General features: G+C 35.2%; 1 protein-coding gene across 3 annotated transcripts in view; it reads left to right on the top strand.

Annotated features, from left to right (window-relative positions):
- Positions 1–6,325: 6,325 nt before the first annotated feature.
- Positions 6,326–15,494, top strand: part of LOC146456905 (uncharacterized) — a 48,487-nt gene continuing 39,318 nt past the window's right edge. For 2 of the 3 annotated variants that reach the window (XM_085092503.1, XM_085092504.1), the window contains exons 1-4: positions 6,326–6,640; positions 6,733–7,153; positions 12,998–13,229; positions 14,695–14,767. In XM_085092503.1, the coding sequence (XP_084948629.1) occupies positions 6,518–6,640; positions 6,733–7,153; positions 12,998–13,229; positions 14,695–14,767 (849 nt within the window). In that variant the 5' untranslated portion in view covers positions 6,326–6,517. The remainder of the gene's footprint in view (positions 6,641–6,732; positions 7,154–12,997; positions 13,230–14,694; positions 14,768–15,494) is intronic. The other variant, XM_085092505.1, reaches the window with a different exon arrangement.

Raw genomic sequence — 15,494 nt, forward strand, 5'->3', positions numbered from 1 at the left:
GACTTTGGACATGCGCTTTATACATTAAGCAGACTTTTGTATGCTGAAGGTTGCATGTTCAGTAACGTTTACCTTATGTCGGCTAAAAGTCTACTGATGAAAGCTCTTGGACATGACTAAGAGTATTTTCCTAAGCGAACTTTTTATCTCATCTTATATGTACAATATGACGATGTACAAAGTGGTTTTAATTCTTGATCAAGATCTTACTATTATATCTATGACCATTCAAAACGAAAAAGGGTCGCGTGATGGATTCCTGTGGCACTGTTTTTTTAGCCTGCGAGCAAGCTCTCTTGGGGGTGGGGGGCGGGAGGGGGAAAGAGGAGAAAGCTCTCTCCTCTTTCCCCCTCCCGCCCCCCCACCCCCAAGAGAGCTTGCTCGCAGGCTACTGTTTTTTGTTTTTTTTTTGCTGTTTCAGATTGTTTATAGCTTTGAGTCTCTATCAGAAAATCCTAGAGTGTGACTATTTAGACGAAAGCTATCGAGGTGAATACTTTCCAGTTGAGCTATTTATTATACGGTACAAGATCATACTAATTTTTAAGTCTGTGGATAAAATCCTAAAGTGTGACCATTCAAATGAAATCTACTGAGCAGTATTTTCTGGTGATTATGCTGTACAAGGTAGTTCTTATTTTTAAGTCTGTGGAACAGAGCCTAAAATGTTACATTCAAACTGAAACTGGCTACTAAGCAGTACTTTCCATTTGTACTATTTTTTATACTGAAAGGTAGTTCTAACTTTTTAGTCTGTGGAGAAAATCCGCAATTAACTCTATAGAGCAGTACTTTCCCGTGGTACGGTTTATTTTGCTGTACAGGCTCTCTTTTGTAGGCTTTGGATGAAATCCTGGCGTTGCAAAGTGAGGCTCTGTTTGTTATGTAGCACAAGCTGGCGCTAATATAAGTTTGGATCCTACATTCTGGGAATAAAATGCTCACGTCTTTGCTTTTAAATCGGAACACTGATGTGCCTGTTGAGCATTACTTTCGCAGTGGGTGTGTTTCTTTTTGTCCAATTAAGGGACGGACCATTAGAAAAGTGATGGGGGGGGTGGGGGATTTTCAGTCTGCAGGAATTTTTTTTTATGCTCAGTGCTTGTGCAGGAATTTTTTTTTCAGTTGATACCCTCTGCACGAATTTTTTTTTTTTTGTTGTTTTCCAGAAAAAAAAAATTAAATAAAGGATTTTTAAAAAAAAGTTGTACTTTGTGGGCTTGGAATGATTACCTTTAACCCCTGAGACAATATCTAAAAATTACAGCATAATGGTCAAAACTAAACAAAAACAACGAAACCTAGTATCTAGTGCTGGTAGTAAAATCAGCCTCATACTTAAATAAAAGACTGGTCATCATTTTAAAATAATTTAAATCAAATTTCATGTACTGTCTGTTTATTGATTGTTTACTTTTTAACACATTTTAATAAGAATTGATTCAAAATTTTTCAAAACTGTTGGCGCCAAGAAATCTTATGAAATATTTCATAACAAACACTTCAAGTAGTATATAATCTCAACTTACTTAAAATTTAAAAGTCAAATTCATGGTGGGATTGTTAATGTTTTTGCTTAATATTACATGGATACTCTTTTGCTACAGACACAGTCCCCTTTCATTTTATACACGATAGAGTATCATTAGCACAGTGAAATGTTGATTCTTACTTTATATCACAATGATTAAAATGCAAATGATATTTTTTGTATATGATCAGACTTATATGTATGATCTTGCTTCTTTTAAATATATTTTTGTAGAATGTTTCATTTATGTGTTGGTGCTACTATTACTAGAATTTGCCTCTTTAACACTTTCGTTATAACATGATGCTGATGAATGAAACTATTCAATTCTTTCCACGTGTGCCTTTCTCATACACACTGTATTTTCACTAAACATACATAAAGGATACATTTACTGCAAAAGCTTCTCATAGATGTAAATGCAGTGTGAAAGGAGGAAGCCTTGTGGGGTGCATGGTTTCCCTGTACATTTTTGCAGTCCCTTCCCTCTTGTGTTCCTCTCCCACGACTTCAGACGGACGTAATACAGCCGCGTGTAGTCATTATGCATCGGTTTAGCTTGTTATCTCAGTATTACTGGTGTCACCTTAATACCTCTACTTTTTATAAGCCCGAAACCTCTCTAAGCCAGACAGTTGGAGTCGGTCCCGACGATGTGCGTCTTTTTAATAGAAAGGGTTCACCGTACTATATTCAAAGCAAATTTGTCCTACATCCTGATTTTTGCAGTAAAAGCTTTAAACATAAATTATTTTAAAACTATGTCGATTATTGACCGCCTTAATCCTTCAGTAAACAGCAAGTCATTCACAAGATACAAAGTACTTTCGATCACCAGATCACAAAGCACTTTGTGCGGTTTTAATTTGCCTACAGAGCACTTTGTGGTATTGACAATGAGCCACAGAGCATTTTGTGGTGAATAAAGTGAACACTTGTCCTTCAATCTAGATGCTCCTACAAGCGTTTTTAAAAGAGGACTTCTTGAAAATGACTCAGTTTTTTAAATTTTGTAACCATAAAGCACCCTGTGGCCCAACGAATAAAACTATAAAGCGCTTTATGGATAAGCAGATATGCTGGAAGCGTTTTACTGACAAAATCGTTTTTCTTCAAAACTAATTGACCTATTGCTCGTGATTATTGGGTTTACTACCAGTTACAAACACAAAACAAAATACTGAGTTGTAGTAAGGGAAAATTCCAGCCACGCCACAAAATGTGAGGTTGGTTTGTTGTTCATACAAAACAAACTTCCACAAAAAAATTTAGATTTTCAAAACATTAAAAAGGCCATTTTGGGGCATTCTGGAAGAAATTTTTTTGTCATTAAAACCCTAAAAGGTATTTTCTATAATAATTCCTTAATCTCCTTCTGCAAGAATTTTTTTTTCTTCCGTCTCGGCTTGCAAGAATTTTTTTTTCAGGCATTTTGGCTTGCACGAATTTTTTTTTTGTATTTTCCCCACCCCCCCCCCATCACTTTTCTAATGGTCCGTCCCTAAGTTATGGTTGAATACTATCCTCAGATTTTCCCTGAAGCAAACTTAGAAGATACTCTCCTTTGAATTGGCTTAGTTACAATATTTTTAGAAATTCTATGGTAAGTAACATTTGGCATCCCCTGTTGCCTGTAGCTAAGTTGACGGACTTCCCGAATAATTTATTACTGTGTGCATGTGCCGTAAGATATGATTGGTCAGTACTGAGCGCATGCGTAAATGGAATCTTCATTCATGTGTGATCATTCAAACGAAAGCTGTTGATTGTGCGTGACTGTTTACTTCTTGATAATTTTCCAAAACTGAGTTGGCACTTATCTTACTTCGAATTCTTGATATAAACACTCTTGATGCTGATGCTTATATGATGGCGGTATTAGTTGGAGAAGCAGTGTCACCTATATTAAGTGTCTATGAATAGCCTAAAAGCGTATTTGTTTCAATGGAATCGTGATCGTTAAAATAATGGTAGAGATTTGTTAACAATAACCCTACTAATGTACAGAAAATACTATTAATTACGTTTGGCTGCGGATAACTAGGATGGAAGCTCAAGTTTAAGTTCAAGTTCAAGTTTATTAAGTTTTCCAAAAGTTACTTACAAATGAACACCGCCTGCAAACTAGGCAGGCGGTGTTAAGGACATACGTAAACGAATTACTAATTGAAGGCGTTAAAAAAGTCAGTTTTGAATACATTATTTGTCAAAAGAGTAAAAAGTAATGAAAAGTGAAGAAAAATATTATGATTTATGATTGAATTATAATTAAGATGACTTTTTTTAATTCAGAAATAAGAGTGCCGAATGTCAGCATAACTGTCAAGAGTTTCTAAAGTTACAAACAGTAATGTTATGGAAGTGGATTGCACCTTCACTAAATTGGCCAAATTTTTCAAGATCTTCCTGTGTATTTTGGAGAAGTCGTTAAAATTGGTTATGGTTTGTTCTTCGTACGAGAAAAACCTTAATATTTTCTTCCCGATGTTTTAAGAGCAATTTCCTGTTACAAAACAGCTAGGTTCTTTGTCAAATATTTGAGCCGTTTGATCGAAATACAGCTAAATCACCGTGAAAATTCCTCTTCAAAAGGCGAGTATTGTCATACCATGGAAGTTGTGATTAGACGCGGAAAAGTCTTGCTTGACTATATCCTGTGCTGACACTCAGACATATACATAGTGAATAGTAAAAATCGATTTAGGTATAAAATAAAAATATATATGTATTTTTTTGTTTATTTTCTTTTCTCAAACCAAGGCACCGAACAGTTATTTTCGGTGGATATCAGTGTTGGGAAGGTCTTTTAAATCGGAATCGCTTAATCGAAATTCGGAATAAGTCGTCGGACGCCTCAACTGAAAGCACTTATAAGACTTGCTTTACCATGCCCAGCCTGAAGCTCTAGTACAGCGATTTTTAGGTATAAAAGAAAAAAATATAAGGTATTTTTATGTTTATTTTGTTATCTCAAGGAGTACCCAACTGTTTATTTCGATAGATATCTGTAAAAGAAAATCTGCAGCTCAAAATTTCTTAAACACTAAAAAACTAATTACTTTGCTTTTCGTTGCGGTAAATATTTCGTGAGAGCTAGCCGTTCTCGTAAAACCAACGAGTAATTCGTACCCTGCGAGCAAGCAGTGGTTTGTCCACCGGACGCTACGCCACGTCCGGTGGACAAACCACTATTGCTCGCAGAGTAATAATTTCGGGGAATTAAATTCCATAATTTCCTACAACTTTCAGTTGGAAATTGTCAACTGAAGCATCCAATCAGTTCAATTTGTATTACTTTGCATGTGCACAGTACTGTATGTCTTTAAAAGGTCACAAAACGACCAGGGAACAAAGGAGAACATGAGAATGATGAATTTGATCAGTAAATGTGGCATTTACTGATTAAATACATCATTCTCATCTATTCACCAGGCTTAACATATTCCATCACATTATTTCCAAACGAGAACATTTTAAGTATTCATGTTCTTGTTGAATGCCTCTGCTCAATCGCCTTTACTAACCATTTTATTTGTTTATTTATTCTTTTATTTATTTATTTATTTATTTATTTGTTCATACACGAAAATCATATAATATAAAAGCTATACAAAAAATATAATATAGATTAACTAGAGTAAAATATTCTTAATTATTGGCTTTTAATGTTTTACATGATTTAGCACGTGCCTACCTGTCAGACTTCATTTCAGCTTTCAAGTCGGCGTTTCGCTACAACCTTATTCTAGCAGTACTGACGATGGAATTTTTCTTCAGTATTCTCGAACAAAAACTCTTGGTGATCGTGCATTTATATTTGCCGCTCCTTAATTATGGAACGCTCTTCCTTTGGTCATTCGGTCTACCACAAGTCTCTCTTCCTTTAAAGTCCTCTCTTGGTTTAAGTTAAGACTTTTTTATTTAGGAAAGCCTTCGATTGATTTTACTCTGTAAATCGCATTAGAACATTTTATGGATAATGCGCTATATAAGTATTTTTAGTTAAGCAAACTTTTTAGAAAACAAGTTAGCTTTCGACTCCTGCCCGGAATCTGTATGTATACTGAAAGCAAACTTGTTTTCTAAACCACAAAATGACAGTATCAGGAAGCAATTTATTTTCTCAAATAAACTCAGGGTTTATATGATTGATGCGTTGAGCCCAAAGAAGAAAAGTACACATTTATAACAAAGGAAACTATAAAAGGCTTGTTTACAAACAACTGCTGTATTTATAGGCTACTGAAAAACGTGATATTGGATCGCTTTCGACAGCGTGTTTTTTTTTTTTTTTTTTTAGAATATTGCCCGTAGCAATTCATTTCATCAAGGAAATGCTTTTAATAATTAGCCTTAATTTATGCCTTCGCTTATTAAACCCGCATTTTGTCCGTTCGCGGTAGTTTGGAGTTATATTAACCTGTGTTTTTGGGATATACTTTCGTGTATGTGACTGACCACTTCAAATTGGAATGAAATGACACGATAAATGACTGAAACATTTGAAAACACTCTTGTCTGGAAGAGGTCCGTCGTCATTAAGTCTGGCAAAATTACTATGTAAACAGAAAACGAAATGTTTGTTGAAATCTTTCATTGCTTTCGAAACAGAACCCGTGCTATTTATTGCTGTTCAAAAATTAAGTGTCACTGGAAGAAATTCCTCGAGATAATTGTAAAATTCCTATTTCCTCAAAGGTACTTGTCTTTGTTCCTGCAGTTCGTAAATTTATTCCAATAATTTATGCTATTTGACCACGTGACCAAGCTTGCGGTTTCATCACTGCTTGTCAATCAAAGTTCGAGCGTAATGGCATTCTCCAAACACTCGCTGGGAAAGGAGAAGTTACGGGTCTTTTGACTTTGTGAAAGTGTTAAATTTTGACCTCATACGGTCTTGAATGTCGATCAGTTTTGCTTCTTTGCACAATGGTGTGATAATGCGAGGCGTGAAAGGCAACAGGGCGGGATTTGTGAGGTTTTAAAATGACCTCCGTGAAAGCAATATTTCTTCCTTCCACCAAGAAGAAACAACCGAAGCCAGGATCTTCAGTAGTGCCGCCGGCTTCAAATGCACAATCGCCGCCATATCTACGACCATTGACACCGGTTTGTAGCTTTTAGGTTTCGTAGCTTTTCTGTGGTGCAATCTGGGTTATTTCAAAGAGCATTTATTGAAAGAATGTTTTGTTGTTCTGAAGGAATCCATTCGAAAGCAGCCCCCATCGAGCCCGGCCGATCCTTCGCGAGCAATTCAGCGAAGCTCTTCACCCATTCCTTCACCGCTAGAAACTCGGAGGACAAAATCCACCGATGCCGGGTCGCTGGTACTGGAAGATATTCAACTGAGCCAGTCGGTGCCTGATTTAAGATATGGAATACGACATGTCCGAAGTACAAGTCAACCCACCAAACCTGTGACAGCTTCCCTACACAGAGAATCATTTTCGTCCGTGAACTTTACTGATCGCAGTAACTCGGTGAACAGCGAGACTAGCTATTATACCGAAGCAGCAGAAGTTCCAATGATTGTCCAAGAGGATATCATTGCCTTAACATTACACGTTCGAACGTTTTCGGAAGCCCTTAGCTCATTACGGAACACTTTTATTGAATGCGAAGGTAAGCTTACCCGTTTATTTTTTACTACGAGCTCCAGTACGACATGTAGTTGTTGTATAGACGTATAAAGTCAATTTTCTTTTATTCACCGTTGTTTAACGTGCAGTTAAAGAAGCTGTACAAAATGTGACTTACCTTGAATTTGCAATGCATGTTGAATTCGAGCTTTTCCTACGGGAAATATTTCGAAAAAACTGTACATTATAAGCTTACCGAATTCGTGCAACACGCAATTCGAGACAATTTATTTAAGCTGCGAAAGTCTCTCTTTAGTAATCAAAATTAGAGGGAATTTTAGACATAAAGCCTTTGATTGGTTTTAATGACCTTATTGAACATTTTCTCCTCAAATTATGTGTTAGGAAAGAAGTGATATCTTGCAATTCTTTGTGCATTCTCGAGTTTTGTGATTGTCACGGAATTTACGTTTCGAACCTTGACATGCACTGTTATCTTTTACCCTTCTTGAAACCTAAATTTTAGCTATTTATTTCACCTTTAGTAGAGCATATTCTGTTGTAAGATTTTGCTTTCAAATTATTTAACCATCGTGTTTTGTGGTTTGTTTGCGGTTGGTTCGCAAAACTCTTGAAAAGTAGAACAGCAAACTAGCTTCGTAATTACAAACTGAAACGCATGTAGATTTCTCGTGTGTAAACGATTTTAGGCGCTCTAGCGTTTTTTTAGGTTTAAAAGGTTCTAAGTCGAGGGTTTTAAGCTCGATTTTGTGGAACTTATCCCGATAAGTTGAATATATTGACTTAAAAAATTTGTTCATTATGTTATTATTACAAACGAAATGAGAGATTGCATAGCGTGTTTTACTTCATCATGAAATTTGTTTAGCAGGGTACAGAGTCAGTAAAATGGCCAATTTGTTGTGTCTTTTTAAAATCAAAACTTGAGGAATATGTTACGAGGCCTTTTAGTCACTGATATTGCCCAACTGTGAAGTTATCAAATAAATTCGCAGAATGTTTTCATAACTTTGGCTTTTTCCTCAGATGACAGTAAAGGAATGTTTATTCTATGGCTGACTGTCTAAACCTCATTTGAATTGATTTGCTATAGTCATTCACAAAATCACAGAGCAAGTACGCGGACTTTGTTGTAATTGTTTACTTTTTTCCGTAATACCTCAATTGCTAAACACACCAGTGAAACATTTCGATACAAGCATTCCAGATGAGAGCAGCTTTGAAATAAGCGTGGAAGGTAACAATGTGAACCACATAAGTATTATCAAAAATAAACACACTTTCCTCATCTCATTTTGATCTGAATTGCATTGTCAAAAGCATTATGAGAAACAGAAGAAATTGGAAACATCTCAATTTCCTTGTTCTCTGTTAACCCAGTTTCTTGTATAATAGCTAGTGGCTGTTTCCTTTACCCCATGGTTTGCGGTAGCATTTTAACGTACCAGATTCAGAGGTTAAACGGGCGGGCTTTAGCTTCTGCCTTGAGCACCAAAGGCGTGAACGTTGACTGCTGGAGGTACAAACTTCTTTTTCATGGAGGTCAGGGGGCATGCTTCCCTTGGAAATTTTTAAAATTGGACTCTCTAAAATGCAATTTCCTGCATTCCCTGGACTGGAATTGGTTAACCGGGAAGGTCTTTTCAGGCATTAAAAAATACTCACAAATAAATGAAATGTTTGATCATGATTTGGCAATTATAATTAACAGTCTGAGCGCAATTGTCTGATTTTTTAGTAGATGTATTATATGTGACAGGAATTATCTCTTTTTTGCCGATTGTGCGCGTTACTTAAGTGCGCAAAATAGTCAACTCTATCTTTGATTAATGAATACAAAACAAACCAATTTTCACACTAAAAAAAATGATTAATTGGTGTGTGAACTACTGTGTGAACCAGGTGTGAACTACTGGACATTACATCTCAAGCAACCAGACGTTGTGTCCGGCATCCGGCCTGAAAGGAAACCCCTGTGTTACCCATGCGGAAAAAGGGTATCATTATTGAAAGGATTTGGCTATTTTAAGGACTAATGATTTTAAGGAGGAAGAGCCTATAACTGAAGGTCCTGTTACTTTGTTTTTCTACAAGTTGCAATAAACTTCTGTTGCAGCCTTGCAGCACGAGTTGGGGTGAAATTTTTTGCATTACACTACCCCTCTTTGCAACTTTGTCTTGCATCAAAGAATTGTACATTCAAGTTGTAGCCATAGTAGACTAGTCATCTGTTGCATTTCAACATCTGCATGTAATAGTTTTCTTCAACTTTCAGTGCAAGGCTTAATGAGAACAATGTGCTGGCAAGTTTGAGAAACATTGCCTCTTTTAACAGTGCCTTGATATAGACCATTAAAATAAGATAAAGGGGGTTATTTTCTAAAGAAACTGTGGTGCTATGTTGGTGGGGGGTAGAAAGGAATGTTTGGTTTATCAACAGAGTTGATAACTGAAGGGAAATTGGCCTCTGTAAAGAGATTCGAGTGCTGACGTTTTGAACGATAGCCCTTCGTCCAAGCAAATCCAATAATAAGAGACTTCCACTTATAAACAAAACTACCTTAAACTGACCATTAAGAAACTTACAATTATTGGTAGTTTTTTTCTTTGAACAGCTTACAAATATCCAGTCATTGGGTTTTGATTCAAATTGGAATTATATTTAAAAAATATATTTTAATAATAATTTGTATTGCACAAATTTCTTAAAATGTTCAAATGCGCTAACAATAACAGAAAAAAATCCTAATACAACTCCATGATAAGATGAAAAAAAAAATGTTACATTAAAAAGATAAAAACCCTGCAAAATAGAAAGCTATGATAAAGAGTTAGGAACACCAGATCAGATTAGAGGCTCAGCTAAAATCCTTAGAGCAAGGATTAAAAGTACTGTAGTGGTAAAGTAACACTCAAATGCTGTCAATAGAATTTGGGATTTAAACCTGGGCTTCATCAATAGACGGCAAGTCTGATAGACAATCTATCTGCTATCTACAGTCAACTCCCTTTATTGCAGACACTCTCCGGACCGCAAGTTAGTGACCTTAATAGCAAGAGTCCACAATATAAGTGGAAATTTATTTCAGCCACACATCTGTAATCTATTTTTGCCGGGGATTTTGTTGCTGTCCGTATTATCAGGTTGTTCACAAGGCAAGAGTTGACTGTATGTACTGTTAAGTTTTCATAAGTAACATGTCTCGGGATATGAAGATAGGGAACAGTCTGTTACAGGATACCCTAAAGTAATTGCTATGATTCAAAGAAGATTTATAAAGTGGTTGCTTAAGGGGGCGGGGGTAGTTGCTAATGTAAAGTAATTTCTGTGAGACATTCAAACATTCAAGTTCTTATCTGTTTAATTAGCCACAAACATAAAAGTGACATTTGTCAAGAGCAGTTGATTCATAGCTTTAGTTTTACTGTGTGGTTAAGAGAATCTCCTATTAATAATAATATTATCATGAATGGAATAATATAACCTAAAGTCATGATGGGACTAGACTCCACAAGTTTACAATTGATAATTATTTTTATAACCTCTTCAAGTACTGTCAAGGTAATCGTGATAAATTATTGCTTTTATTGTGGTTTTGCCATAAACAGCTGTATGTGTTAAAAAGAGTGTGTATGTCTTTGCAAGCTATGAAAAAATTTATCTAACTTACTGTTAATTATTATTTTTGATTGGAAGAAACAATGATGATATTAAAATTTATATAGGGCAACTTTCCATAAAAAATAATCAAGTGCACTTTACATATGTAATAGGATAACAGAGAAAGAATAATAAAATCTCCAATTATTACAATTATAATGATTAAAATTTAAGATAAATGAAATTGTAAAATTGTACCCACACGGCAGAATGTAAACAGTAAAACAAGATAATAATAATAATAATAATAATAATAATAATAATAATAATAATAATAATAATATAATAATAATTATAACCAAGTGAATATTTTAATATTTAAAGTAAGTAAATTTAATTTGTATGTTAATTTTTTTTTTGAAAATATAAATATCTAATTTTGTTAAAACGTCAGGAAAACACATGCAATGTATAACTGTGTACTGTTTTTACATCTGTGCATGGTTCTCCCAGAGGAGGGCTATTGTTTGAAAATAGGGATGAGTGGCTGATGACTAAATTGCATCTTATCTCTGAAAATAAGTACAGGAATTTCCTGTACTTATTTTCTCCAATTTGTCTCATTCATTGTTCAGATTTTCTATTTGTTTGAACTACATGTAATTGTATTATTCGTTTGGAACTCATGAGAAGTTTATCCTGTCATACTGACTGATTTTGACGTCATAATCCTATCAAATACTCCCTGGGAGGTTGTTTGAAGTAATTATCATATTTGTAAATGTTAACACTTTTCAATAATTTGATTGTAATTCAATCATGATTGAAGCCCAGCCAGCCCAAAATGACCCAAGACAGTAGAGTAGGCCTTTTGCAACAGTTGATCACGTGACCTACTTTTCTTAAACATAATGGTTGTTCAGTAACGTTTACCGTTTGCCGCCTATAGTCTATTGATGAAAGCTCTTGGACAGGACTTAGAGTACTTTCCTAAGCGAACTTTTTATCTCATTTAATATGTAAAATTTAGGGGAGGTAGAGAAATCACGAGTAACACACACACAAAAAAGAAAAATAGTCGAAAAATTAACAAAAAACAAAACTGCAACACAACTTAGTTTCTCCTATCCCTAAACAGAAATGTTCTGTCAAACTCGAGGTTATGTAAGAATGTCAAAGAACTCAGTCTGATAACAATGAACTTAACAGAAACAGAGTTATGTGCTTTTTAACTGGTTACTCCCCAATAGTGATCAGTATCAAATTTCCCCTAACAATGTCACTACTTCACCCTGTAAGCCCTAACAGTGATCAGCATCAAATTTCTCCTTCAACCCCTGAGGCAAGGATAATTAAGGATATGATCACCCAAGGTGGATTTTCTTCATATTTTAAGAACTTCTTCCCAGCAGTTTGTAAGAAAAGTATGGGGACAAGATAGTAGAATTGTTCTTTGATATTAGGGGTTAAAGGGTTAACAAAGGCAAAAAAAAAAAATCAATGATTACTTCATAAATCAAAGAAAATGGTTGTTTAAAATAAATTCTCCTAACTATTACCATAAGAAACATGGAGCAAACAGTTAGGAGAACATGGATGTTGATATTGAGGCTTAAGGTGTTCCTGGAGGCTAATTTGAACATTTTCATCACATAATGTAATCTAAAATGTGTGTGACTCTGACTTGTAAAAAATGTTAAAAACAAAATGTTTATCAAAAAACTTAGCAAGACATTTCAGCTGAAAATCTTTGGCCTTGGTGGTTTAAAAAGTGACAAATAAGCAAACGCTTATCACATATCTACATGAGAGATATGTAAATACCAGCTTCGTTCTTCTGAAGAACTACTATTGCAGTTACCCAAAGGAAAAATGAAGAAAACTCTGGGAGACAGATCATTCCAAATAGCTGCCCTTACATTGTGGAACAGTCTGCCTGCAAGTGTCAGAGACATTGATAACGTTTTGGTTTCTAAATGAACAATAAAGTCTTATTTATTTAGGAGGGCTTTTGCCTGTTATAGTTACATTTAGATTTTAAATTTTAGGTATTCTTAAGTATATTTTATTGTAATTATTATTGGTAGTTATAGTTGTACAGCGCATTTGATCATATTCAGATGTTAATTTGGGCCTAATAAGTAATAAATTATTACATGCATAAAATATGTTGACAAAATCACTTAAACTTCATCATCTTGTCCCAGATGTTCACAATTTATTGTGAGAGTTAACACATTATTGAACCATTTTTTTTTTTTTCAGATAACCCTGAAGGAGATCCCCCAGAAGTGAAAGCTCATGAGCGCCTTGGTGAGGTGCTATCAGTCCTTAAAGGAGTCCTCAACAAATACCAGCCACTTCACTCAACAGATATTCTTGCATCAGCTGGCACACTCATCAGTAAAGTCAAGAGTCATAACTATGAGGACACGAGTAAAGCACCGGATGAGTTCTACGAGTCTATTGACCAACTTGCTCTGGCTTTTAGCAGCAGGTAATTAACAAGTCAACCTCTCTCTCTTAGGTTTACTCTCTTGTAGACCATAAAATGACATCATAAGAAGTTCAGAACTCAAATGGAACGGCTCCTGGTTTCACTGCCAACTTTTGAACATTTTATGGCATCATTTTTATGGCCGATTTATTATTCTTTCCAATGTGTGTTAATTAGCGCTACTTACCCCATTTCAGAGTAAAAATTCTTTGGATTTTGCACATGCTGACGAGGATAGTAAGGCTTATTTTCATGAAAACAAAAGAATAATTCTATTGGCCGCCATTTATGAAAAAGGTCTAGAGACCATAGAAAATTGCTGTTGATTTGCTTTTTACAACAACATGGAAAACGTACAAGTGGAATTGGCTTTAGTTTCTGTTCAGAAAGCGTGCATGTTGCATTTGATGTCATTTTGATTGTCTGTGCTCTTAAAGACAATACCTACGAGCCAATCAGTGCATAGGAATTATGAAAGTTATTGCAAAGAAATTTATTGTCTCTGACTGTTGACTATGGAGAAGTGTTGGTGTTTGGATATGGGCCTTATTGTTTAGTTACAGCGAAGGTATGGTGATGTAGCTGAGTAGTCAGTAGAGTAGTCACTAAAAATATTGTTTTTCAAAAAGATCAATTCCTCAGAACTCGCGCTCTTTCCTTACCAGCAGATACTGAGACTGACTCTAGAAACATGATCGGTCTGGCAAGTTATCATCAAAAGTACATAAATTGGATTAATTTGGAAAGTCCTGTTCTCACTCAATCTTGACTGGTACCCAAATCTGAGGGACCTTAATAAGGGCCATAGCTGAGAATGCCTGTTATAGCTGAATACCCTTGATAGTATCTTGATACATGGGTGGTCTTGTGTGGTGTATTTTACTCAAGGTAACAAGCTTGTTACAGATACAGTGTATGGCTGAAAACTTATGACAGCTGATATGTGATAAAAAGAATTTGTGCAAGTAAGAATAACCCAGGCACTTATCTTATGCATTCAAATGGCCATAGCCTCCTTGCCGTTCCCAGATCTAACCACAAGTCATTTGGTGATCGCTCCTTTGCACACTCGGCCCCTTTTCTCTGGAACAATCTCCCTTGAAAAATACGACAAAGTCTAACTCCGACTGTTTTTAAATCAAAGTTGAAGACTTACTTTTTTAAATTAGGGGTCGATCCATCTTATTAATCATATATGTTTTTATTTTTATTTTTTTAAATGATTCTATTTTTTATACATGCTTCATTGTAAAGCGCTTTAGAATATTTTATTATTTTAGCGCTATATAAATCTAATTTATTATTATTATAACTAGTATTATGTCATGTAAATTTATGTATCAGACACAAAGAAGAGTGCTTCATATGATTTCCACACACCAGGAACTGGTTTGTGAAAAGAGGCACAGTCCATACTCTCTGTTGACTCTGTCATTAAGGATTGATTTGTTTTCACTGTCCACAGTGTCTCTGATTTCCTTATGGGTGAACAGGATATGGTTTTGTCAGAGTCTGCAATGTCTAAGCATCATTCCAGGGTAAGACTTACTGTTCTATGAGGTACCATTAATTTTTATGTCCACTGGCATTATTTTGGGTTAGGCATGTTTACTGGTACTTCTGTGGACAAAATCCTAAAGTGTGACCATTCAAAATAATGAAAGTTTCTGAGCAGTTCTTTCCAATTGGAAAGGAGAAATTTGATGCTAATCACTGTTAGGATTTAAAGGGTTATAATTTTGTGTATGGCAGTGTTTCATGCTGTAAGCAAAAAGTGTGTGGCCGGTCACCTTTGTTTCTTTACGATGCACCCTCCCCTTGTTCCCTGAATCTCATGGCATTTTGTATACGTCTGTCAATAATAAGAGTACTGTGATAGTGATCAACAAAGATAAGTAGATCACAGTTTTGAGACAAATTAAACTGATTATCTTTTTTACAATAGTCTACGGTTAATCCTTTCTACCCTGAATACAAAGCTTGGCTCGTGTAATAGAGCTTTCATTTTTTACTCAGTGAAAGAGATCCTAAGTTGTGACCATTCAAATGAAAGCTACTGAGCAGTACATTCCTGCAGTACTGTTTATAATTTTAATCTTCTCAAAAGGGTTTACCTACAGATGTAGTTACATGTACCACTAAGTTGCTCAATGTGATTAATGTAATTTCTTGGATTTTTGTAAAGAAGATCATGTGGTGTGTTTATGTCAGTGCATTTTTTAATAATACATTCCTGAGAATTATTGTATCATCAGTTTAATTAGT

Source organism: Pavona decussata, unplaced genomic scaffold, assembly GCF_977016875.1.
Source record: "Pavona decussata unplaced genomic scaffold, jaPavDecu1.1 SCAFFOLD_253, whole genome shotgun sequence".
Classification (NCBI taxonomy): Eukaryota; Metazoa; Cnidaria; class Anthozoa; order Scleractinia; family Agariciidae; genus Pavona; species Pavona decussata.